Here is a 27,438-nt window from a genome sequence, read left to right as displayed (position 1 = left end):
TTAAAAGATTCATGCCTACAAATTCCTATACATGAATCGCACAGAAGCTACTTATACTTCTGAGCAGGTTCCAGACACTATCAGTTCTGTGCTGTGTCTTTTGGCTTGTCTGCTGCTCGCAGGATCATCACAAAGTGCCTGCCCCCTCTGATGACCTTCTGCAGAACACAAGGGGTTAAGATTAACCCTTATCTAGATGACTGTCTTACCCAGGATGCAAACCTGGCAAAATGTAACTCAGACTTACTGTTCATCCAGAACCTCTTACCTCCCTGAGGTTCAGCATCAATACACTGAAATCCCATACACCCCCCCCCCAACCAGGATTGTGTTCCTAGGGGCTCTCCTAGATTCTACCCTTCAGAAGGCCTTCTTGCTTCCAGACAAGGTCTCATTCCTGACCCTGTACTTCAAAAAAATCATGGTCAGGGATGTCCTCACAGCCAGGGAGTACCTAAGGGCATTGGGCTTTATGGCCTTTTGCATCCTAATGATTCCCCCTGGCCAGGCTATTACATGAGAAAACTTCACTGGTACCTCAAGAATGTGTGATGCCAATATTCAGAGCCCCTCCCACCCAAGATAAAACTTGATCATTTGTCTGAGAGAGGAATCTGTATGGTCAGCCTAGGATTGCTCCCTTAACTTGGGTCTCCACTTCATATTCACCCCCCCCCCCGTGACAAACACTGACTACAGAAGCCTTAGAAGTAGCCTTGTGAGCCCACTTCAACTAGGGAAGTGGACCACAAGTTCAGGAACAAACCCAAACTTAAAAGAACTTGTGACAGTCAAAAAAGGCCTTATAGCCTTCCAAGAGAAATGGAAACCATAAGTGCTAGTAGTGAAAACAGACAGTACCACAATCATGTGGTACATAAACAGGGCGGAACCCTCTTTGTCGTGCAGCACTGGATGTTTGGGGAAACAGCACACCCCTTGGGATTGCACCTTATGGCACAGCACCTGCCAGGTTTGTGCAATCAACTAGCAGACTACTTCAGCAGAAGCCTGTCAGATCCCCATGAATGGCAACTGCATTGGAAAGTATTTCTCAGTATAGCCAAACAATGGGGTGTGCCTCTAAAATACCTTTTTGCACCAGGGAGAATGCTCATTTGAAAAAGTTTTGTTCCAGGGACAAAATGAAGTCAGCCTGCAAGACAGATGCTTTCTCTTTCCCTTGAACATGCCTCTTCCTCTGTGCCTTATCCCAGGCAACACTGGTACCCTGTACTACTTTGCTTAACCAGCACGGAGCCATGGCAGCTGCCACAGAGATTGGATCTTTTGACACAGGGCAAGATTCCACATCCCAACCTGCAGACCCTCAAATTGTCAGCTTAGAGGATACCTTAACAGCTTGGAAAGGATCCTGTCCTAGACAAATAGGTTCAGGATGTTCTAACAGAGGTCAACAGGCCTAGCACTATGAAATCCTACACCACAAAATGGAAAAAAATTTCACTTTGGTGTGGGCAAAATGCACAAAATCCTCATCTAACCAATATTCCTGTCATCCTGACCTACCTGGCCAGCCTCTCTGACAAGGCTCTGTCTTATTCATCCATAAAAATGTATGCCTCTGCTATTTCAGCTTACATTCCTGCCCAACCTCCAGTCTTCCCACCCCTTTATAAAGCAGTTTCTTAAAGGGGTAATCCACATCAGGCCACCCAGAAGACCTTTAGCCCCACCATGGGACCATAATTTTGTTCTGGAGAAATTTAGTCTTCCAGTATTCAAACCAGCTGCTCCCTCAGAGTTAAAAATCTTGACATGGAAGACTGTCTTCTTGTTGGCCATCACCTCTGCTGGAATGGTTTCTGAGCTGCAGGCAATCATGTCGGTGGAACCTTTCCTCATCTTCCACCCAGAGTCTCATTCAGGACTAACCCCTCCTTGATGCCAAAGGTGGTGACAGGGACCTTCATAAATCAAGCCATACATCTGCCTACTTTCTTCTCCAACCCCAAAACAAAGGGGAAAGAATACTCCATTTCTTGGAGGTGCATAGGCAGCCCTGTTACTATCTGGACAGAACAAAGACTGTTAGAAAATCAAACCAACTTCTTCTTTCGGCTTTTCCTGGTTAGGGGTTGCCACAGTGGTTCACCTGTCTGCTCATGATTGGCAGTGGAGTTTTACGGTGTCGAGTTGCCAGCCCGGCGCCCATCCTTCCACAGAAGGAAACACATGCATGCACTCACACCTAGGGCCAATTTAGTGTGTCCAGTCCACCTACAGCATGTCTTTGGGATGTGGGAGGAAACTGGAGCACCCGGAGGAAACCCACGAGACCGCAGGTAGGACATGCAGACTCCGCACAGAAGGCACCCCAGCCAAGAATCGAACTGGAGAACCTCTTGCTGTGAGGTGGCAATGCTAACAGCTGCACCACCGCGGCCGCCCCAACTGTTTGTGGCTATTCCACTGGCTCTGAACGCAAACCAGTTTTTAAGCAAACTGTCTCTAAATGGACCTGACACTTTTTATGTATTTTTGTTACAGCCATCATGGTAAGAAAGCCTCTGATGCTGTGAGGGCACACTCCAATAGGGCTACTGCCTTCCTCAAAGAGCTGCCCACCTATGAAGATATGTGAAGGCTGCCAGCCTAGCTAGGTAGACTTTTGTAAATAATTCTATGTCTTTGTAAATATTAAAAACCATAGGCTTGTGTTCTCTTAAATGTGAGAAGACTGTATTGGAGGCTAAACGTCAAAAATTTAACAACAGTGCACTCTGCTGGAAGAAAGCTGATAAGTCAAGCCTTGTATGACTGATCTCAAACTGGGAGCCATGGTGTCTGAACCAGCAGATTATTTCTATTGTTTTGAGACAAGAGTTAATTGCTAGATTTTACATATATAATGTCTTTAATTTCTGTGGTTTCCTGACCAGGTGCGAGCTTACTAAGAAATGTAAATGTAGAGTTTGTTAGTCTGGGAAACCAGAGAATTGTTAAGAATGATGTAATCTAAAATGAGTCAGCAGGATGTATTATCAATTTAAAGGACTTTCTCAGAGACAGAGAGCATTTTAGATTTTGTTTAAAGCTGACAACTTACCAGTACTCTGCTTTGCTCTATATGTAAGTTTATTTAGAACTGTGATTGCTCTTAGATATATAGAAAATAGTAAGTTTAGTCTAGCTGTTTTTTCTGTATTGATGTCAGAACAATTCTGCTGTATTTTAAGCATTTTCCTGTGATCTCTGAACTCTTGACTAGCACTGTGTAGTAAGAAGTATTGTCTTGTGTTTTTTATTTATTATTAAATATTTTTAAACCTTTCAACTATGGCTGTTTTGTGTAGAGATAATTTAAGCTCTAGAGTACATTGTATGTATGTAGTGATATTGTACAAAGCCACTCCAGTAGTCTTGCTGCTCAGTCACACTTACCATTTGGATAATATTGCACAGTAATAATTGGGCACCTCTTGGTAAGGACCTTATTAGTAGCTGATATTAGTGGTTGGTGGCATTGGTTACTACCTTATAGACTGGCAGGAAGGGGCATAGCTTAAGAACCTGTGCCAGCCTTCCCCAGGAGTGTCTGTGGTTTGTGTATAACTCATATCTCAAAGTTTGTGTGTCATCTACTTGGGCAGGGATACAAAGCACAGGTTGGACAGAGAGGGTGCTGGAGGTTTTAGCTTGACCACTAGGCTGAGACCTGTACCCTATAGCTGTGCCAGTGGGGGGTCTTATTGGGGATCTGGAGAGAAAGGGAGAAACCAGCCCCAGACTGACTTGTGACCTCTGTGTGCTCTTAAGGGAAATTGCACTTTACTGTGTGTGTATTTGTTATCCTTCCCAATGTGGACGCCCCTCACTGATATAGTGGTGAGAATTGAGGCTCCTTGATTACTGCGCCAGTGCACGGGTGTCACACATTGTGTGGCAGTGGTGGGATATCCACACCACATATTAATTGGTTGGCAATTGGCTTGTAGTGGTGTGTATATTGAATTCCTGTAGCTTGTGTACAGTGATCACCGAAGGTGTTTTTGAACTCTAAATCAGCCACATAGTGAATATTCAGAGTTCAGATCACAATTGTTTTATTTCTTTTGTTAGCTTAGTTAGTCAGGGAGAGCAGGCAAGTATGTCAGCAGAGGAGTATGGCAAGCTGTCAAGGAGCTAGTTGGCTGAGATGTGCCAGGCTAAGACACTGGTGCATGGAAACCTAACTAAGGCAGACATGATTGCAACTTTGTTCACAACTGCATCAGAAAACGGCAATCAGGAGGGCGATCAGACTGGCTGTGGAGATGTACAACACTCAGAGAATGGACAGCTCAACCTTTCTGCAGAGGACTTAAAAATTCATCTGGAGCTAAAGAGACTTGAGTTGGAGGCCAAAGTGTTTGGAAACAGAAGCAGCAGAGAGACTGAGACATCTACAGGCTGAGGGGAATGAGAAACTGCTATGCTTGGAAGCTGAGGAAAAGGAGAGGCAGAGGGCAGCATGAGTAGGAGATGCTGACACTTTGCTAGAGTCATGGAGGTAATGAGGAAGGGAGTAACTGGATCCCAGAAGCACAAAAGGTCACTAAATTTCTTCTGTAGTTTACAGAGGGGATAATTTTGATAGTTTCATTCATATGTTTGAGAGGGTATATAAACAGTATTATGTTGACCAAAGGCTCTGGGTATGGTTCCTGACACCCTTACTCCATGGTAAAGCTGTAACTGTGTTGTCTAAACTTTCTGATTGTGAATATTTCGATTATAGTGCTAAGAATTGGCTAAGAGTTTTTTAAGCTAACACCTTAAATTGTAGGAAAAAGTTTCATGAGCATAGATGGAAGGCAGATGAAAGTGTGTGTGAATATGTTGCTGAACTGAGCACTTATTTTCATAGGTGGGTGAGTGGATGTCAGGTCACCACTTCTGATGGGCTGACAGACCTTTTTGGTGAGGGAACAAGCCTTTAGCACTTTGAGGACATGAGGATCTGGTTAGCTGATAGTGTGCTACTTTAGATGTGTTATGGAAGGGAGACCTATACCTAGCAAGCAGGGCATCTCTGCACAGGAAAGGGACCCCCAGTACTGCTCATGGGTCTAAAGGAACCCATGGTGGTCAGCCCACACTGCCCCAACTGAATCTGCCAGTAGAAGGGGAAGCCACTACTCCAGGTACATGGCCAGGACCTAGGGTTAAATGTTTTGAATGCAACCAGTGGGGCCATGTGGCATACAGATGTCCTTGGAGGCAAGGTAAGGAAGCCAGTAAGTGGGAAAAACAAAATGCCAATAGTAGGTTGTCTTGAGACAACATGGGTACTGAACTACCATCCTGCAAATGTCCTGATAGGGAAGGATTTGGATGAGGCAGTACCATGTGTTAATGCAGTTACACGCAGTCAGGCTTCGAAACGAGCACATGTGGGTCTGGTAGCCTGGGGGAGACCCAGACAGACTGCATACTTGCAGCCAGGGCTGGTGAGGTGGTTACTTCAGGGAGGGAGTTATTCTGTAGCAGTCAGACTGAAGGTGAGCCACAGCTGCTTGTGGGTACTGAAGTTCCCTTGGACAGAGTGACTGCAAAGGTAGAGGTGAGTGGTAGTACCCAGGCTGACAGTGAGGCATCACTGTCAGTGGATGCCAGACTTCCTGTGGAAGGGGAGCTGGGAAAGGTTACAAACAGAGAGTCTCAGACCCTACATTACAAGGCCTGAGGCAGGTAGCTAGTGAGGCACCTGATTCTCAAGAGAAGGGGAATCTGTATACTGGGACAAAGGGTTACTGTATAGAGAGTGGACCCCTGAGGGAGGGCTAGAAGGTGAGAGGGTACAGCAGCTGGTAGTGCCTAGAGCCTACCATCTCACGCTTCTAGCCATAGCCCATGATATTTCCTTTGCAGGCCATAAAATGTACAAAGAGATGTTTTATTGGCCTGGAATTTCCAGAGATGTAACAGGGTACTGCAGGACCTGTGGGCAGTGCCAAAAGATAGGCAAGGCAGGAGACAAGGTAAGAGCTCATTTGATGCCTTTGCCTGTGATTGAGGAGCCATTTCAGAGGGTAGCTATGGATATTGTGGGGCCTCTGAGTACCCCAAGTTTCACAGGGAAAAATGATATCCTAGTAGTAGTAGATTATGCTACAAGATACCCTGAGGCAGTAACTTTGTCCTCCATTGAGGCAGAAAAGGTGGCAAATGCTTTGTTAGAGATTTTCATCAGGGTAGGTTTCCCAACAGAAGTACTGACTGACAGAGGCAACAGTTTCATGTTTGACCTGCTGGCTTGTCTGTGGAAGTACTGTGGGGGTGAAGCACCTGAAGACCACCCCCTACCGTCCCCAGACTAATGGTCTGGTTGAGAGGTTAAACTCTACAATCAAGTTCATACTGCAGGCATTTGCAGACCAGTTTGAGTGAGTGGGACAAATATTTGCCCCATCTGTTTGCTTACAGAGAGGTTCCCCAGGAATCCACAAGTTTTTCACCCTTTGAGTTGCTGTATGGGGATAGGGTGAGGTGACCTCTAGATTTAATTTGTGATGAGCGGGAAGGTGAGTGTGAATCCCACAAGGAGTCTGTTGTGGCATATGTCCTAAACCTCAGGACAAGTCTCAGGGAACTCATGGGCTTGGCCCAGGAGAACCTGGCAGAATCCCAACAGAAAAAGGTATGGTATGACAGGAATGCTCGAGCTAGAGAGTATTATGTAGGGCAGCAAGTAATGGTTCTCATTCCTGTCCGACACAACAACCTGCAAGCAGCTTGGGAGGGACCCTGCAAGGTGGTAAGAAAGGTTAACTACATGGTGGAATTGCTAGGCAGGAGCACAAATTGCACCATGTTAACATGATGAAACCTTACCATGATAGGGAGGCCCTTGTGCTGAGTATCTGCAGTGGATTGCAGGAGGAGTCTGAGGGAGATCTGGTGACTAATCTCCACAGTGAGGCTCGTACTGACACTTCAGTGGAAGGGGTAGAAATGTTCCAGCAGCTATCTCCTAGTCAGGTTCGAGAAATTCAAGCAGTGTTACATAAGTTTGGGGACATGTTCACTGGGAAACCAGGGTGCACCCACCTGGTGCAGCACCAGGTGGATACAGGACCCCAAAGGCCTATTAGGCAGGCCCCTTATAGGGTGCCTGAGAGTCAAAACAGACTCTGAGGGAGGAGATACAGGAAATGTTGGAACTAGGGGTAATTCAAGAGTCCAACAGTCCCTGGGCCTCCTCAGTGGTTCTGGTGCCAAAGAAGGATGGCAGCACCAGGTTCAATGTGGACTACAGGAAATTAAATAGTCACACAGAGTCATATGCTTACCCCATGCCTAGGACAGATGAGGCCCTAGAGCAGCTGGGTGGGCTAAGTATCTTGCAGCCATTGATCTTACCAAGAGTTACTGGCATGTACCCTTGACTCCCACTGCTAGAGAGAAGTCAGCCTTTGTGACTCCTTTTGGCTTGTATGAGTTGACAAAGATGCCCTTTAGGATAAAAAATGCCCTGGCAACTGTCCAGAGGCTGGTAGATCACATCCTAGCAGGAGGGGGTTTGCCCTTGCTTACCTAGATGATATTGCCATCAACAGCAGTTCCTGGCAAGTGCACCTTCAACATGTCAGGGAGGTGCTGGGTAGACTACAAAGGGGTAGGGTTGACCATTAAGCCCAGCAAATGTCAGGTGGGTATGGCAGAGGTCTCCTACCTGGGACATAGAGTGGGGAGTGGTAAGATCAGGCCAGAACCTGCCAAAGTGGAAGCCATTCAGGTATTGCCTGCACCTGTTACCAAAAAGCAGATGAGGGCATTCCTAGGGACAGCAGGGTACTACAGAAAGTTCATCCCCAGTTATAGTACCATAGCTGCTCACCTCACAGACCTGACAAGGAAAAACAGGCCAAATAAGGTAGTGTGGACCCCAGCATGAGAGCAGGCATTCCATAAGCTTAAAGAAGCTTTGGGGAGGACCCCCTGTGTTAGCCAGTCCAGATTACAGCAAAAAATTTGTTGTGCAAGTGGATGATTCAAACCATGGGGTGGGGGCTGTACTTAGTCAGATTTCTTCAGAGGGAGAAGAGCACCCAGTGGTTTATCTCAGTCATAGGATCCAACCCAGGGAGGAATGCTATGCAGCTGTAGAAAAGGAATGTCTAGCCATAGTGTGGGCACTGCAGAAACCTCAGCCTTATCTGTATGGAAGAAAATTCACTGTAGTGACAGATCACAATCCCCTAACACGGTTAGACAGAGCCAGCCAGCAAAATGCCAAGTTGCTAAGATGGAGCCTAGGGTTGCAAGCATATGATATGTCAGTGCAGCACCGCAGTGGGAGTAGCAATGCCAACGCAGATGGGCTGTCAAGACAGGGAATGGGGTAAGGTATACTCAGATAGACCTAACCCTCTCAAGCAACGTTTCTCAAGGGACACTTGAAAAACTAGCTCGAGTTCTCCGAGGGGGGTGGTGAAGATATGTGAAGGCTGCCAGCCTAGCTAGGTATAATTTTGTAAATAATTCTGTCTTTGCAAACATTTATAAAAGCTATAGCATTGTTCTCTTAAATGTGCGAAGACTGTATTAGAGGCTAAACATAAAAAATGTAACAACAGTGCACTCTGCTGCAAGAAAGCTGGTAAGTCGAGCCTTGTATGACTGATCTCAAACTCTGTGCCATGGTCTGTACCAGCAGATTCTTTCTATTGTTTTGAGACCAGAGTTAATTGCTAGATTTTACATATATCATGTCTTTAATTATTGTGGTTTCCTGACCAGGTGCAAGCTTAATAAGAAATGTAAATGTAGAGTTTCTGTTAGCCTAGGAAACCAGAAAATTAAAAATGATGTAATATAAAATGAGTCAGCGGGATGTATTATCAATTTAAAGGACTTTCTCAGTGACAGACTGAGAGAATTTTAGATTGTCTAAAGCTGACAACAACTCACCAATACTCTGCTTTGCTCTGTGCATATGTTTATTTAGAACTGTGATTGCTCTTGGATGTAGATGGAAAATAGTACGTTTAGTCTAGCTGTTTTCTGTATTGATGTCAGAACTATTCTACTCTATTATTTTAAGCATTTTCCTGTGACCTCTGAACTCTTGACTAGCACTGTGTAGTAAGAAGTATTGTCTTGTGCTTTTTATTATTTATTATTAAATATTTTTAAACCTTTCAACTGTGGCTGTTTTGTGTAGAGATAATTTAAGCTCTAGAGTACATTGCATGTATATACTTATACTGTACAAAGCCACTCTAGTAGTCTTGCTGCTCAGTCACACTTACTATTTGGATAATAATATTGCACAGTAATAATTGGACACCATTTGGTAAGGGCCTTAGTAATAGCTGATATTAGTGGTTGGTGGCAGCTGGTACTACCCTAAAGACTGGCAGGAAGGTGAATAGCTAGAGAACCTATGCCAGCCTTCCCCAGGAGCATCTGTTTGCTTGTATATAACTATCTCAAAGTGTTTTTGTGTCAGCTACTTGGCAGGGACACACAGCACTGGTTATACAGAATGGTTGTACAGAGAAGGTGCTGGAGGTTTCAGCTGGACCACTAGGCTGAGATCTGGACCCTATAGCTGTGCCAGTGGGGAGTCTTATTGGGGATCTGGAGAGAAATGGAGAACCCAGCCCCAGACTGACTGTGATCTCGGTGTGCTGTTAAGGGAAATTGTACTTTACTGTGTGTGTATTTGTTATATTTCCTAATGTGGACACCCATCACTGGTGTTAGTGGCGAGGATTGAGACTCCTTGATTGCTGGGCCAGTGCATGGGCACCACACCACCAAAGACATTTTGGAGACTGCTACTTGGTTTACTGTGCATACCTTTACCAAAGTCCACAGCAGGATTTGCCACTGCCATCTTGCAGGGCATCCTTTCCTCTCCTTAGTCTGCCATACTCCCTTCTTTTCAGCTTTGGGAATCATCCCAAAAGTCAAGTCGGCAGCAGTGAAACACAAAGAAAGTAGTACAGTTGTGTATATTAATCATAAATGTAGATGTTTCTAGTGTATTCATTTTTGCAGTATTCTTTCCCTCCCTAGCCTACACGGTAGACAGGACAAGCTTCTTGTCAGTCAGGGAACCATCTTCTTAACTTTCCCCTTTTTGGGTTTGTGTTCCAGACCCTTGACCTCAGAGTCCCTCTTGGAGGATCTCCTAGCTTTAGAGGCAAGAAAAAAAATGAAGTCATGGCGCTGGCAGACTCCACTTATACCCAAGCATATTGACATTGGTTAGCTGGCTGTTGAAGGAGGAAGATTTTTCTCTGGTAGTCGGGCCAGCCAACGGCTTCCACAGTGAGAAATCCCACAAGTCAGGACTGCAACAGTGAGGTACACTCGAACATCTACATTTATAGTAAGTATATACAACTGTATTTTCAGCAGTCTAGGAAGGTCTCAGAGCCATTCTTTATCGTGCATGAGATGATGTTTCAGTTGTGGTTGTCTAGACATCTGGTGGCAGTGCTGCCTTGCTGGTTTTCCAGGTTCAGACCTTTAGGAGGAGGCCCTTGAGAAGACCCAGGATATACAAGCGAGAATACCTGTGTCTCCTTGCCTTGGAATTCGTGGTGGTTCTACTGGATGAGTAGTCAATGTTATTGGAGATGTGACAGTGTGGTCCACCCTGCTCAGTGTGCTACAGCTATGACTGTCACCAGGACTAGTGGTTTAGAAAATGGAGGTTTTAAAGTTTTAGTGTGAACCATCTTCCTTTTAAGTGTCCTCCTGGCTGACTTGCCTCTCAGGTTTCATAGTATTCCTTTAGCTGTATATCCCATTTATAGCACCATTGGCAGTGATCCTTCTGGAAATGTTCTATCCCAGAGAGATACAAGTCCTATACAAAGAGAGATACATGTCTGTCCCAGAGAGATACAAATACCAACCGCATAATCCACAAAAATTCTGGTCAGGCATTAACAGGCTACATCATCCAGGTCACTCCAAAACTCCTACCTCATCTAACTTGACTCAGAACACTCCCATCCAAATCGCAGATACATTTAATACATTTTTCTCAGAATCAGTCAAATCACTAGCAAATACCTTATCCCCAGCTAGCACCACTACACCACCCTCAATAGCTAATAATCCTCCTGAATTTAATCTACAACCAGTGCCAACATCACTCGTCCATACGCTTCAAAAACTTAAACCTTGTACTCCATAAGCTGACCTCCTCCCAACAGAATATCTGCAAATGGCAGATGGTATACTAGCCTACCCTATTTCCATCTTAATAAACAGAACTATTACAGAATGTACCATCCCTTCTGTCTGGAAAGTCTCACATATAATTCCATTGCATAAGGGTGGGAACTCAACTGAACTTGCTAACTTTCGACCATTGCCATACTCTCTCCTTTAGCAAAAATCATGGAAAAATGTATCCACCGGCAGCTACTTGAGCATCTCCTACAAAACAAGCTACTGGCTGACTGCCAGCATGGCTTTAGGCCATTCCACAGCACTACAACTGCTCTCTTATCCTTCTCTGACTGTATTAATAGAAATCGTAATAACAACTTGCTTTCCTCTGCTCTCTGTATAGACCTCTCTAAAGCCTTTGACATGGTTAGTCATCAGTTAATGTTAGATACACTACAATCACTTTCCTTAGATAATCTGGCACTCAAATGGTTTAAGTCCTATTTAGGTAACAGACAACAGGAAGTCCTTTGGGATAATAAATTATCTACTCAGCTCCCAATCACTATGGGTGTCCCACAAGGCTCCATTCTGGGACCTCTCATCTTTTCTGTTTTCATTAATGATCTGAAAACTACCCTTCCTCAAACCACCTGCATACAATATGCTGACGACTTGACATTATTCTGTGCCGCAGCCTCTTTAGCTGAACTCCAGTCCAGTACTCAGAGTACTTACCTTAGTTGAAAACTGGTTCCATCAACGCTGTCTCCTCCTTAACCAAAAAAAAACTAAACTATTACTGTTCACTCCCACACAGAAGTGTACCCCTATTAATTTCACAATTACATAAAAAAATAGCACTGTAATAGCACCCGCCACAACCACCAATGTCTTAGGTGTAACAATTGATCATAATCTTAACTATGGCACTCTCATAAACTTAACCATCAAAGCAGTTAATAGAAAACTTGGTTTCCGCTACAGGCTTAAACCCTTTCTTACAAACTCTGCCAGGACTACTATTGCTCAAACCCATCTAATCTCCACCCTATTCTATGCCTCCCCCATTTATACCAACCTATCTAAAACTAATCTATACAAAATGGCAACTTCCTATAACATCGCCAGATTTGCCACTGGCTCCCCTTTTAGAACCCACCACTGCCAATGGCTAGGATGGCTGAAATTTCAAAACCAGGTGGTTCTTCAGCAGCTTACTATCACTCACAAGGTCCTGTACCATCCCACTAATACTCCTGTACTTTGTAATCTTATTAGTCCTTATATAAATCTCAAAACTGTACGCTCAGCAAATAAGTTACTAGTAGCCATCCTTAAATCCAATAGCAAGTCTGGTGACTGCCTTTTTACTAACTTTGTTGGAAACACTTGAAACAGACTTCCAAATGATCTAACTTCCCTTACATCTACTCCACTGTTTAAGAACCAACTAATAGTCTTCCTTAAATCCCAATGGTTATGTACATGTTCTAAACCAGACTGACACCCTCTCCCCTTGCTAAAATACCTCTAAAACTACCTCAACAATTATATCAATTTATTTCCTTCACTATTTGTTTAGGATGCTCTACAATTTTTTTCTAGTTTTAATTCAGTATTTTCTGTTCCCTGTCTAACTACTACTCAATAAAAACTAGTCTTTTCAGAGGTTTTGTTACATGCCATGCCCTGTGTGCATCTATGTATACAAGATGTTTGTTACATGCCTTGCCCTGTGTGCATCTATGTGTATAAGATGTTTGTTACATGCCATGCCCTGTGTGCATCTATGTATATAAGATGTTTGTTACATGCCATGCCCTGTGTGCATCTATGTATATAAGATGTTTGTTACATGCCTTGCCCTGTGTGCATCTATGTGTATAAGATGTTTGTTACATGCCATGCCCTGTGTGCATCTATGTATATAAGATGTTTGTTACATACCATGCCCTGTGTACATCTATGTATATAACATGTTTGTTACATGCCATGCCCTGTGTACATCTTATGTATACAAGATGTTTGATAGATACTAGCTGTTAATTTCTTTTTGCTTTCCATGTCTAACCCACTGCTCTAAATCTGCTATATGTATTCTTCTATAGTTATATCAACTGCTCTAAATCTCTTTACACCAACTCTAATATATTTTCTTTTCTTTTTTTCTCTCGCTCTTTTTCTTCATATTGTTTCATTTTCTCTCTTCCCTTTTTTCCTCTCTCACCTACTAACTTAAATTAAATCTCTGGTAAAGTGTTTTTTTTTTACAGTAATCTATTGTTATAAAGTTTTTCTTAAAGTAGATGCTTTGTATCTTTATTCACTTTATACTGTTTTGGAGCTTTTCTCCCCAGGCCTCAACTGAAAATGGACATATATCCAGTTAGACTAGCCCAGTCAACAAATGTAAAATAAATAAAATAAAGCCCCTTTTAATTCCGGGGTTGAAGGCCCCCATACAGCCCCTTTCCTGTAGGTCACGTGCTTTCTGATGCGACACCACAAAGTTTGTTCAGTCTTGATGGCTGCACACCAGTGTGCCTCATTTTTGAATGTGGTATTTTAGTCTGATACACTGATGGCCCACAAATTCGTATTACAGCCAGAAAGGTAATTACATGCCTACTTTGCTTGCCTACATGGGTGCATTCTGCATCAGTAACATCAGACAGGGGCTGTGTTAACATTTTACTTTGCAAGAAGGAGCATAATTTTGTGAATTTCCTTTTTTTTCTAACTGGGGCTGTGTTGCTCATTGCTTGACATTCGTTTGTCAGTCTGATTCTAATAAGCCATAGAGGGAAACTTGTGATCCCTTTTGAGAAGATCCTTCACTTTCTAAAAATGATTTTTCACCAGAAGCTTTCTGTAGCAGACTGTGGTTGTAGGTTGTGACTAATTTTAAGTACTGTTTGATTCTGCCTCCTTCCATGCTGCTTATACTTTTTTGCATTTTATTTCATTCCCTTTAAGCTACAGTTTATTTCCATTAAATAATAAATTATCTGCTCTGTGCATGGTTTATTTTCTTATTTTTCATAATTTCAGTTTTACTGCATACTGGCCCCTCATCTCTCTCAACTCTCCAGAATTTTGCAGAATGTCAAGATATTTACCTCATATGTTTAGTCTGTTGCTCATAAAATTTGCAGTTTTCTGGCAGGTTTAGGATTGAAGTCTCTCAAATAATGTTGGATATTTGAGTTTCAGACTTTATATTCTTCACAAAATGCATGCTAATACAAAATCTGTTGTTCTAGCAACTTTCTAAGTTAAGAACAATGTTAAAAGTCTGTCCATGATTTTTGGGTCTTTCTGCCGTCATTATTTTGGCTTTATCCAGAATTTTTGCACTATGAGGTTGACAGACATACTGGCCCTCATGCTTTTGCCCACAAAAGTGTGTACCAAGCAGCCCGTCTTACAGTCTGGAGCAGGCAAATAAAGGTTATTTAATAACTTAGCTGTAAACAGCTTTTTATTGGAGTGTAATTTGATTTTGTCCTGTGCCTTTTCTTTCCTCTTTCATCATATGTTCATCTTTTTGTACCTGGGATATCATAAAATTGCTTTTCCTAATTGCTGCTGTTGAGAGTAATCTTTAAGTAGTTACTTCTGACCACACCCTAAGGAGTCGATACGCTCCTGTCTCCTGCCTTTTCCCTTCATCCCTCTGAAATGCAGAAGTTACAAAGGCTTGCTCCTTCCCCTTCCTTGACATCTTTTGTTTGTTTTCCATTTAGCCTGTATACTTATCGAATCTTCATTTTTTATTCTTCTAGTATCTACTTTTTTCTTATGCCTTAGTATTATTGCTGTGTACACATTCATTTTTGAGTTTTCAGTCATAGTTTTTTTCCATTGCACTTCAGTTATTTACTCAAACCGCTTGTATGGCTTCAGTTTTAAGAGCTTGTCACATCAGATAGAAGTCTGCATTACTTTTTGCTGCTTTTTCAAATGCATTGTTGTGTACTCATCGTATCTGCAGCATGTCACTTCAGGAAATGTGCTTCAGCTGTGCATAGTTATCTTGGTTATTTAATTTTAAAGAAATTGTATTAAATTTGTTTTCGCTGCTTCTTTTTTATCATTATCTGCATTGTGTGTATACTCCCCTACATCTGCATCATGTCACATTAGGACATGTGCTTCAGCTTAGTATGCTTTTCTTGATTATTGTATTGTAAACACATCACTTAAACAGTGAGTCTTTCTTTTGTATGTTCAGCATATCTACAAGTCATCTAAGGAATGTGCTACTCAAGCTAAGGAGGTACACAGTGTTCTCTACTTTCAATTTCATCTTACAAATCTAACTTGCCAGAATCCTGAGAAATCTTACAGTTTTATACTTGCAGCTGATTCAAACCAGAAGTGAAAAAAGTTGATAAAATTGCCCGTTTTTGAAGATTAGTGTAGAGAATATTTTCACTGATTTTTTTATAAGTGAATTTCCTTAATTTTCAGATTGAGAAGTCTGAGAGGAAGCTGTCCAAAGCAAAAGGAAAGGACTCTGAAAAGAAACGAAAACGGAAGTCCGAGAGGGGAGATTACACACCCACATCGCAAGAGGAACTGGAAACAAAGAAGAGCAGAGATGAGCCAGCTAGTGATTCCTGTGTTAAGAAAAAGGCACCACCAGCTACAGAGAATCAAGTAGAGTCCAAAGAGGTAAGCATTGCCATTACTTGTGGGTGTGTCTGTGATATAGCCATTTATTGATGTGTACATAAAATACGTTTAGTATAAGATCGTAATAAATTACTAGGCTAATGGACCTAGGGCCCTTAAAAGCCTAGCCAAGTTCTTACCCTTATTTCCGCAACCAGCACCTGTCCAAGAGGGGCACAGGTGGAACCCCCAGGGTGAATTTATGGTCACCCATCCAATCGCCCAGATTGCATTTGAAGAGGGCCAATGAGGTGCTCTGTTCGACATGAAGTGGGAGTCTGTTCCAAAGGTGTGGTAACCTCTGGGACACAATTTTGTACCATCTGACTTGTGAATATCCAGCATTTCCAATAACGCAGGGTCAGAGATTGCCTTCTGTGCAAGGCAGAGATCAACATACCTCTCAACACAAGAAATCTGGACAAAGCCAGAAGTAATGGGGGGACAAAGGCCCCAAAATAGGGACAGATGTAAAGTATCGCTCATATAAACTTAGAAAGTTGCTAGAATGACAGATTTTCTATTATATATTTTCTGAAGGATATGAAGTCTGAAACTCAAGTGATTGTCATTATTTAGAATTATTTAGTGACTTCAGTCATATTTGATTTGCCAGAAAACCACAGATTTTATGAGGAGCAGACCAAAAATAAGAGGCAAAAATCTGGACAGTTGAGAGGTATGGAGATCACCTCTGAGTAGTCTGTATGAAACAGAATAAAGTGACAGTGATTTCAGATGGTCCCCATAGGACAGATGCTGAAGACCTTGAATTTTCCTTGTGAGGAACCTTTGTGGTTTTCCAATTGCTTCAGGTGCTTAGAAAGGTACATACCAAAAGGGGTGTTGTACTCTGGTCTATATTAAATTAGCAAACGCGTAGAAAAGCGAATGCTAATTCATCGACCCCTTTAAGTGAAAGCTTAAAATCTCTAACACTCAGAGCAGCGATTTTTTTCCCAGGGATCAAAATCGCTGGTCCACAGAAAAAAAAACTTAAAACATTATATAATGTGGGGGGCGAAGCCCCCCCACACCCCCCCTACTTAAATATACCAACTCCAAGATTGCACCACAGTAGAGGAAATGGCGAACTCCCGAAACCAGCCCAGCAATTTTTTGCCCTGTGAAAGAAATCACTGTTACGGGTGTTCAAGATTGTAAGCTTTCGCTTAAAAGGGGTCAGTGAATTAGCGTTCGCTTTTCTAAGCGTTTGCTAATTCAATATAGACCCGTTGTACTCAGTTATTGGCCTAATGAGGGAAGAGTATAGGGAGGTTATAACTGTTTTTTTTTTTCTGGAGGCAGTGCCCTAACTTGTGAGATGAGCAATACAGAATGCCCTTCTTACCACTGTGGAGACATGCTGGTCAGAGGTAAGGTTGCTGACAACCTGTGTGCCCAGGTTTCTCACCACTGAGTGTGCATACTTAAGATGTTGATATTGATGTGGTAGTTAGCAGGAACATCGCTTTTACCGAAAGGAATGATGATACATTTTTTTTTTGCATTGAGTTTAAGGCTATGACTTTGGCATCAATCATTTGTTTATGTAAAATCCTAAGGTTGCCTCTATCTGCTGTGTTTTTATTGTTTTACTAGTGTTTTGTTTTTTCTGGCTTTCCTGGTTTTGGTTAGGCAGCTTGGTGGAAGGCAACACTAGTGCATCTCTAGTGGAATTCTCTCAGCTAAGTGAATCTGTCAACAATTTGAGTGCACTTGTCCAGCAGCTGACTCAAAAAATATCAATGGATGAAAGACTTGGCTATCCACAGACAAATTTTGATAATACCTCCGAGGTTCTGAGAAACGGTGGGAACATAGATGTTCTTCGTGTTTCACTGTCGCAGTCATCACATTTGGGTTATCCTTCCAGGGGGTAGCCCTCAGTCGGCCCGAATACTAGAGGCTTAGTATTTCTGCATCAGTTGCTGTCACTTCAGCACTGATGTCAGGTCATCAGTGGTATAAAATCAGGCAGCCAATGCCATTACATCAGTCTTTCTTGCTGAGGAGCCCGAAGCAGTTTGCACGAGTGCAGTTCAGCCGCTACCTGAGTTTTCGTTTCTGAATTGAATTTGAAGTCTTCTAAAGCTAAGTACCCCGTTGGGGATCCTTTTTTCTTGCATTAACCGATGTCAGAAAAAGTTAACAATTATCTCAGCTGTGGAAAGCAAATACCACACCGAGACTTCCATTCTTACCGCGTCACCTTTTTAGGCCCAGACCACGACGTCCCCCGCTATCGCTTTTGTGCTTTGTTTGACGCCAGAACTATACATTGTCGGGCCCTTATTGTAGCTAGATATTTTCGCTCTGTCCTCAAATTCCAATATGGCTTCGGTAAGCCATCCATTTACCGATCTTCCGAAAAAAACGAAAGGATAAAGACAGAGACAGACCACGCAGGTCCAAAACTGCCGATGACACTTCCGCTAAGCTAATCGTCAGTTCTCCAGTCCTCAGTGAGGGGCTTTTGCAGCCCCTGATGCCTACTTCTGTAGATTTGCAGGCTGCTACTGAGACCCTTTCGGAGTCTGGTATGCCGCAAGACTCTTCTTCAACTAAGGATCCTGCAGATGTCTCTACCTTGGATGGGTCCGGAGCCGCTGAGCAGGCACCAGCTTCCGAGGAGGTACTTCACACTACCGATACTCGACACAGACTGATGACTTCTTTTGCGTCTTCAGTTCTTTCTAAAACTACCGAGTTTCTAAGGCCAGGGGTATGAACCACACCCAAAAAAATGACAACCCAAACTCAAGCACCTGCTTCTTTGCCTCAATCTCAAATGCTTAAAATGGCATTAGACCTTATTATGCTTATTAGGGGAAGCCAGGCGACCCCTTCCAAAAGAGAGACTTGTCCCCAGTAGTTTATCTGAACAGGAGTCCAATGACTCTGAAGCATCTGAATATGAAGCTATGCAACCCCTCTCTGCTTATGAGGATTCTGATGCAGAGGAATCCATTCCTTCTGCCTCTCCACCCAAGGAATTTTCATTTGGGGAAACCTTTCGTACTTTAAGGGAGCATTTCCATTGGGAATGTCAAGACTGTCCTCAGTCAAAGAAGAGACTCAGGGAATTCTTAGACTTGACACAGCACAGACCCTTTGGCCATTCCTCCTGTCCTGGATGTTGTGGATGATGTTTTTTATGGGATCCAGTTTGACTCCTGACACACTTCCTCCTGCTCCAAGAAAACCTGACTGGTATTACAGCATCCCTGACTCTCACAAATTTCTTTTCAAAAAGCCTACTGCTGACCCAGAGGTCATCTCTCAAGGACCTAAAGCAGTTAAAGCAACTTCAGCTAAGAATCCCACCCCCTCAGATAGGGATTCCCGAGCTTTAGACTGATGGGGTAAAAAAGGTATACACCTCTGCTACTCTTGCTATTAGAGCATTAAATTGTCAGTTCCACATGCTGAAATAGCAGCATACCATGGAACTCCTCAAACAAAAAATATCTTCCTTTCCTGTTTGTGCAGAAAATAAAGAATTACAGGAGCTAATGCATTCTGCAAATCAAGTAACTAAGAACACATTGCAGTGTGGCTTTGATGCCCTAGAAGCATCTTGCAGGGCAGCAGTCACTAGTTCTGTCCTTAGAAGGCATGCTTGGCTTAAGGAACAAACCTTGCCAGACGATGTCAAATCTAAATTTTTGGACACACCATTGAACAAAGACAACTTACTTGGCACCAAGGCAGAAGAGGTGTTAAAAAAGATGGAAGAAAAAGCTAAATCTATGCAGACAATAAAAGACTTCTTACAGGTCCAGTCTCCGAGGTTCAGTAGGCATTGCCTCTCCAAGCACTGGTCCTTTCCTGCCCCCCTCCAGGCCAGCTCAGCCCAGACCCAGGGGAAGCAGACCTCTCAGACAGCAGCCCCAGGGAATGCAGAGATTTAAGCAATGGAGTTCCTCCTCTTCAAAAACAGGGAGTGCAAAGCCACCCCCTTATGGTAAGAACTCACAATGACTTTACACTTATATCGCTTACCTCTGCCCACCTGCTTGTGCCCCTAGGAAGAAAACTCTCCTTCCACGCAAGCAACTGGGCCACTATTACCAATGACCGATGGTTCCTCAACATAGTGTCCCAGGGATACAAATTTTATTTCCTCACTCCGCCAACCCCCAAAGGGTTCCCAGATCTTCCTCCAAACCAGTGGGCAGAGACCAAAAAGCAAGTCCTTTCCTTGCTCTCCACGAGGGCAATACAGCATGTTCCTGCAGAACAGATAGGCCAAGGTTTCTACTCCAGACTCTTCCTGGTACCCAGAAAAGAGTCCACATGGCACCCCTATCCTCACTCTATCAATTTTAAACACTTTTCTGGTGATACCAAAATTCAAAATGCTCACCTTCCAGCAGCTTCTACCAATGCTTTCCAAGGATGCTTAGTTAGCCAGAGGCCTTACTTACACGTCCCAGTCAGGGAATCATGCAGGAAATACCTACGTTTCAGGGCAGGATCTATGCACTTTCAGTTCTCTGCGCTTCCTTTTGGCTTATCCACTGCTCCCAGAGTTTTCACAAAATGCCTGGCTCCCACCATTGCTTTTTGCAGACAAAGATATATTCAAATTTACCCCTACTTAGACGATTGCCTGATTCAGGCAGACAGTCAGGAAAAGCTGTTACAGCATCTGACTTTTGTAAAGGATCTCCTGACCTCCCTAGGGTATACTATCAACGAAAATAAATCAAAACTAGTCCCCACACAAAAAATTGTATTCCTGGGAGCAAGCCTGGACACAGCATCCCAGATGGCATTCCTTACTCCAGAAAAACAAGCCTACCTGGCAGTCTACTTCTCTCAACTAGCCACCAGAACCCAGTTAACTGCAAGGAAAATCCTGCAAGCTCTAGGGTTCATGGCTTCCTGCATCCTACTCATTCCATATGCCAGACTGCATATGAGGAAACTACAATGGTACCTAAAACGCCTTTGGCGTCAACACTCTCAAGATCTGGAAACTGTCATAACAAAGATACCTTGTCTAAGGAAAGATTTTCTTTGGTGGGCAGCAGCTTGCAACCACAACAAGGGACTTCCCTTCTCACAACCCCACACCACAGATGCATCAGATTATGCCTGGGGTGCACACCTGGACAGCAGGTGCATTCAGAGCCATTGGAGCCCAAGTCAAATGCATCTGCACATCAACCAAAAAGAGATGTTCGCTGTTCAGCATGCCCTGACAGCCTTCAGACCCCTACTCTCCCCGGGGCCTCTATTGATCAAAACAGACAACACCACAGTGATGTACATCAACAAGCAGGGAGGGACTCACTCTTTTCCTCTCTGCAGGCTCACCATGACCCTTTGGCACATGGCCTCAGCCATGCAAGTACACCTGCTAGCACAATTCCTGCCAGGCTCTCTCAACTCTCTGGCAGACAACTTAAGCAGAAACCTGCTAGACCCACACGAGTGGCAGCTAGACCACAGAATCTTCACCCTTGTAACCCAGAAATGGGGCACCCCAAAGGTCGACCTCTTTGCCTCACACTCCAATCATCATCTCAGAAAATTCTGCACCAGGGAACCTCACAGCAAGGCCTGGAAAGTGGATCCTCTATCCTTCCAGTGGGTAAACCTCTTGGTCTATGCATTTCCCCCTCTACCACTTATATCAAGGGTACTGCTCAAAATAAGGGAGGAAAAACCAAGGGCAATCCTGATTGCCCCAGACTGGCCACACCAGCATTGGTACCCACTGCTACGCAGCCTGTTACCCCTGCCACCATGGCACTTACCTCAGATCCCAACACTCCTGACCCAGGGGAATGAAGAATTCATGCATCCCCAATTGCAGACCCTCAACCTGGCAGCCTAGCTTATTCCCTGACCACCCCTGAAGCTGCCAGCCTAAGCAAAAAAGTCCTAGATGTACGTGAGGCCAGATGCCCCAGCACTAGGAAATCCTATGCTGACAAGTGGAAAAGGTTTTGCACCTGGATCCAGGCTAAGGGAGCCGGAACGGCACAGCCTTCCATACCTCTCATCCTGGATTGTGTGGCAGACCTACTACACAGGGGTCTATCCTTCTATTCTATTAAAATTCATGCCTCTGCCGTCTCTGCTCATTACAACACAGAGCCTCCTCTCTTCTCACACCCTCTCATCAAACAGTTCCTAAGAGGGGCTAACAACTTAAGGCCACCCCGAAGAACTCCTACCCCCAGCTTGGGACCTTAACTTTGTGTTGGAAAAGCTCACCCTACCCCCATTTGAACCTGCAGCTTCAACAGAGTTAAAATTTCTCTCTTGGAAAACAGCCTTGCTTCTGACCATCACTTCAGCTAGAAGAGTATCAGAGCTGCAAGCACTCATGGCTGTAGAGCCCGTCATCCTTTTCCATGCTGACTGAGTCTCACTCAGGACTAACCCATCTTTCATGCCTAACGTGGTGTCCAGTGTGGCACTCAACCAATCCATACATTTGCCCACCTTTTTCCCTAACCCACAAAACAAGGGGGAAAGGATTCTGCACACTCTAGATGTGCACAGACAGCTCAGATTCTATCTGGACAGGACTACATCTTTCAGAATAACTGATCAATTGCTAGTCAGCTTTGCAGCAGGAGCAGAGGGCAAGGCCATATCCAAACAATCTCCAAATGGATAGCACACTGCATCCATTTCTGCTACAGACCGCACAGGAAACCACCCCCAAAGGGAGTCAGGACACATTCCACCAGAGCAACATCCACCTCTGAAGCCTTTCTCAGAGGGGTCCCCACCAGTGGCATCCTGGAGGCTGCAACATGGACATCTGTTCATACCTTCACCAAGCATTACCACCTGCCTATCTTCTCCATATCCAGGGCAGACTTTGCCACCGCAGCCTTGCAGGGCATCCTAGCCAGCCCACAGTCTTCTTGACTGCCTCCACCCTTTTCTTCAGCTTTGGGAATTAACCCAAATGTGATGACTGCAACAATGAAACACGAAGAACATAAATGTAGATGTTCGAGTGTATTCACTGTTGCAGTCCTGGTTTCCCTCCCTCCATCCCCCTTCTCTCTCTCTCTCTCTTCATCTCTCCTTACAGGGATTTTTTTGAATTTACTTTCTACTGGTGGTGTTCTTCCACCATAACCTAGCTCCCTATTTGGGGGGGCTCCTGACAGGGCAAGAAAAACTGATGTAATGGCGTCGGCTGCCTGATTTTATACCACTGGTTACCTGACGTCAGTCTTGGAGCAACAGCAACCGACGCATAAATACTAAGCCTCTGGTATTCGGGCTGACTGAGGGCTACCCTTGGCAGGATAACCCAAATGTGATGACTCCAACAGTAAATATACTCTAACATATACATTTATGTTAAGTGTACACAACTGTTGCAGTCATTGCATTTGGGTAATCTGCTGGCAGGTTGCCCTCAGTCAGCCTGAATTCCAAAGTCTTGGGTCCTGCATCTTCTCTTCCATAACGTCAGGTCGTCAGTGGTATAAAACATGCAGCCGACGCCATTTTCTTCAGTCTTTCTTGCCGCGCGGTGCCCGAAGCCGAAGCATTTCGCAAGTGCCAGTCAGCCGACTACTGAAATATCCGAGTTTGAGTTTCAGAACCAAAGTCTTCACTAAAGCTAAGTACCCCGTTGGGGAAACTTTTTTCTTGTTTTTTACTGATGTCAGAAAAAGTTAATAATTGTATTACTTGTGGAAAGCAAATACCTCATAAGGATTTCCATTTATACTATATTCCTTGCCTAGGCCGTGATCACAACGTGCCTGGCTGTCGGTTTTGTGCTAGATTTAACCAACGCACTATTAAGCGTCGGTATATTTTTGCATCAAAGTATTTTGGAAACAGATTTAACTACCCAGAAATGTCGTCTGATAGTAATCTGACTACTGGAGTACATAAAAAACGCAAAGAAAAGGACAGAGAAAGGCAGCTGAGATCCAAATCAGACGACGAAGCTTCTCCTAAGCCAGTCGCCGGTTTGCCCGTACTCAGTGAGGCACTTTTGCAGCCCCTGATACCCGCTACCTTCAAGTCGCAGGCATCTACCGACACCCATGTGGAGTCCGGCATGCCACAAGATACTCAAGGTATTGGACCGACGGATGTATCTCCCTCGGATGGGTCTGGAGCCGCTGAGTAGGCACCGGCTACTGAGGGCGTATTCAGACCTCTCAACATTTGTATATCAAACCGACGAAAGCTGCAAAACCAAAGACTAAAGCAACTTCTAAAACTAAAAAAAAGATGCATGAGTCACATGCACAGGCCTCTATGCCTAAAAAAACAGATGATCAAAATGGCTGAAGACCTTATTACCTTGATCAGGGGTACCCATCCCCCTCTTGATAAGAGGCCTAGGCAAGACACTGATTATGAATCTTCAGGTCAGGTTTCTATTTCTTCTGATTCCTCTTCTGATCAGGAATTATCTATGCCTCCCTATGAGGATTCTGATGCTGAGGAATCTATTCCATCTGCATCTCCTCCTGAGGATTACTCATTTGGAGAAACTTTGCATACTTTGAGGGAGCATTTTCAGTGGGAGAGTCAAGACTTCTCAGAATCAAAAAAGAGGCTCAGGGATTTCGTCCTCCTCCCTCAGCACAGGCCTTTAGCCATTCCCCCTGTTTTAGACATTGTGGATGATGTGTTTTCGCAGTCAAGCTTATCCTCTGACTCCTTACCTCCTGCTCCCAGTAAGCCTGACAGATATTACAGGGTCCCTGACTCACATAAATGTTTTATTTAGAAACCCTGCTGCTGATCCTGAAACTATTTCACAGGGTCCAAAGGGAGTTAAGGCCTCAACAGCAAAAAATCCTACCCCCTGTGACAGAGATTCAAGCGCACTAAGACAGATGGGGAAAAAAGGTTTATACATCTGCAACCTTGGCAATCGGGGCCTTAAACTGTCAATTTCATATGCTTAAGTACCAACAACATGTTATGGGATTGCTGAAACAGAAAATTATGTTGATTTCAGAATGTGCAGAAAATAAAGAATTGCAGGAATTATTGTATGCAGCTGAACAAGTTGGAAAGCATACTTTGCAATGTGGTTTTGATTCCTTAGAGGCCTCTTGCAGGGCTGCATTTACTGGATCGGTGATTAGGAGGCATGTCTGGTTAAAGGAGCAAAATTTGCCTGATCATGTTAAAGCTAAATTGCTAGATGCACCTTTACAGCATGATTCTCTGTTTGGTATTAAGGCAGAAGAGGTTTTAAAGAAAATGGAAGACAAAGCTAAGTGTATGCAAACTGTTAAAGACTTCTTACAAGTGCAGCCACCAAGATTCAGTAGACACTGGCCTACAAAAAATTGGTCCTTTCCTATGTTAGACAGAGCTCAAAGGGACAAATCCAGACACCCTACGGGTTCCATATACCAGGCGCAAGATTCATACAGGTCAAAGCAATGGGGCGCTTCCACCTCCAAATCTGGAGGGAGATAAAGCGCAAACCTACAGAAAGCAATCCCAATGACTTCCCTCTGCCTGCACCAAGCACTTATCTTTTGGCAGCACCCATAGGGGGAAAATTAGCACTTTTTGCTCAAAATTGGCAGTTAATAACCCAGGACAAGTGGGTACTAAACATCATATCACAGGGATACAGATTCCATTTCCACACTCTGCCAATGGCAAATGGTTGGCCAGATCTGCCAAAAAATCAGTGGGCAGAGGCACAGAAACAGGTTATGTTCCTCATGGATATGGGGGCCATTCAGACAGTACCAGAACAGGAAAAAGGACAAGGTTTGTACTCGACTGTTCTTGGTACCTAGAAAGGTCAAGGCCTGGCGGCCAATACTGGATTTATCGATTTTGAACACATACCTGGATATTCCAAAATTCAAAATGCTGGCTTTGCAGCAGCTTCTGCCCATGCTGGGCAGAATGCTTGGCAGGTGACTTTAGACCTAAAAGAGGCATACCTTGCATGTCCCAATAAGACAATCGTGCAGAAGATACCTCAGATTCAAGGCTGGCTTAATGCATTACCAATTCTCTGCACTGCCCTTTGGCTTATCTACTGCGCCCAGGGTCTTTACAAAGTGCCTGGCACCATTAGTTGCATTTTGCAGACAAAAAAGTATACAAATATATCCTTACTTGGACGACTGCCTCATTCAAGCAGAGAACAAGGACACTCTTCTTTGACACCTGGTGTTTGTGAAAAGGTTTCTAACATGCCTAGGGTACACAGTAAACAAAAAGAAATCACAACAGGTACCCTCTCAAAAGATAACATTCCTGGGTGCAAGCTTGAATACAGCTGCCCAGATGGCCTACCTCACACCAGACAAGCAAAGGCAACTGACTACTTACTTCAAACTGATGGCAACAAAAATCCAGTCTTCTGCAAGACAAATTCTGCAGGCTCTGGTCTTCATGGCATCCTGCATCCTACTGAATTCCATATGCAAGACTGCATATGAGGAAACTTCAATGGTACCTAAAAAGTTTATGGAGTCAACATTCTCACAGTCTGGAAACAATGATTCCTCTCATTCCCTGCCTGCAACAGAAGTTTCTATGGTGGGCAAAGGCATGTCACCAAAACATGGGACGGCCATTCATTCTACCCCCTGCCAGCCAAACCATAACAACAGATGCATCAGATTATGCCTGGGGGGCCCACATGGCAGGAAGATGCATTCAGGGCATATGGTCACCAAAACAAATGCATCAACATATCAACCAGAAAGAGATGCTAGCTGTTCAAAATGCCCTAACAGCCTTCAAGGACTTACTTCATCCAGGACAACTACTGATAGACGGACGACACCAGTCATGTGGTATATAAACAAGCAAGGGGGCACTCACTCCTACCCCTTATGCAGATTAGCCATGGCACTGTGGGACACAGCTTTGACCTACCAAATACATCTTCAAGCTCAATTCCTGCCAGGAAAACAAAACACTCTGGCAGACGATTTAAGCAGAAACCTTATGGATCCTCACGAGTGGAAACAAAATCCACAAGTCTTCCGCATGATAACAGAGAAATGGGGGAGCCCAAACATAGATCTGTTTGCCTCTCCTCCAAATTATCAATTGAAAAAATTCTGCACAAGGACTTACCAAAGACAAGAGAAACCAAAGGTGATACTAACTGCCCCGGACTGGCCCTGCCAATACTGGTACCCAATCCTAAGGAACTTGTCTCAATATCCAGCTTGGTCTTTGCCTCAAAGACCACAACTACTGTCCCAGCAAAACAATCAGATCCTGCACAATCAACTATAGACTCTGAACCTGTCAGCATGGCTGATCATGTAATTATACAAACAACTCCTCTCAGTAAAGCTGTGATGGATGTCATTTTGGAAGCCAGAAGGCCTAGTACTAGAAAATCTTATGCTGACAAATGGAAGAGATTATGTGCTTGGAATCAAGCACAAGGAACTGATACAGCAGAATCAAATATTCCTCAGATATTGCAATACTTAACTGAGATGATTGACAAAGGCCTATCTTTCTCATCAATTAAAATCCATGCCTCTGCCATTTCGGCTCATTACAATACAGAGCCACCAATCTTTTCTCATTCTTTACTAAAGCAGTATCTTAGAGGAGCCAAAAATTTAAGGCCTCCTAGAAGATCACCACTGCCTGCATGGGACCTCA

The 27,438-nt window shown here is 43.9% G+C and overlaps 1 protein-coding gene across 1 annotated transcript in view; it reads left to right on the top strand.

The window, feature by feature from the left end:
* The window catches only part of KDM5C (lysine demethylase 5C), a gene marked incomplete at its 5' end in the record, with an annotated part of 2,556,543 nt that overhangs the window by 2,382,713 nt on the left and 146,392 nt on the right, over positions 1-27,438 (top strand). Inside the window, 1 exon segment of the mRNA XM_044060510.1 lies at positions 15,616-15,819. Within this exon segment, the coding sequence (XP_043916445.1) occupies positions 15,616-15,819 (204 nt within the window).

The sequence above is a fragment of the Protopterus annectens genome, chromosome 1.part0, assembly GCF_019279795.1.
Source record: "Protopterus annectens isolate FY-2018-M chromosome 1.part0, PAN1.0, whole genome shotgun sequence".
Taxonomy (NCBI): domain Eukaryota; kingdom Metazoa; phylum Chordata; order Ceratodontiformes; family Protopteridae; genus Protopterus; species Protopterus annectens.
This window is presented reverse-complemented; position numbering and strand designations above follow the sequence as displayed.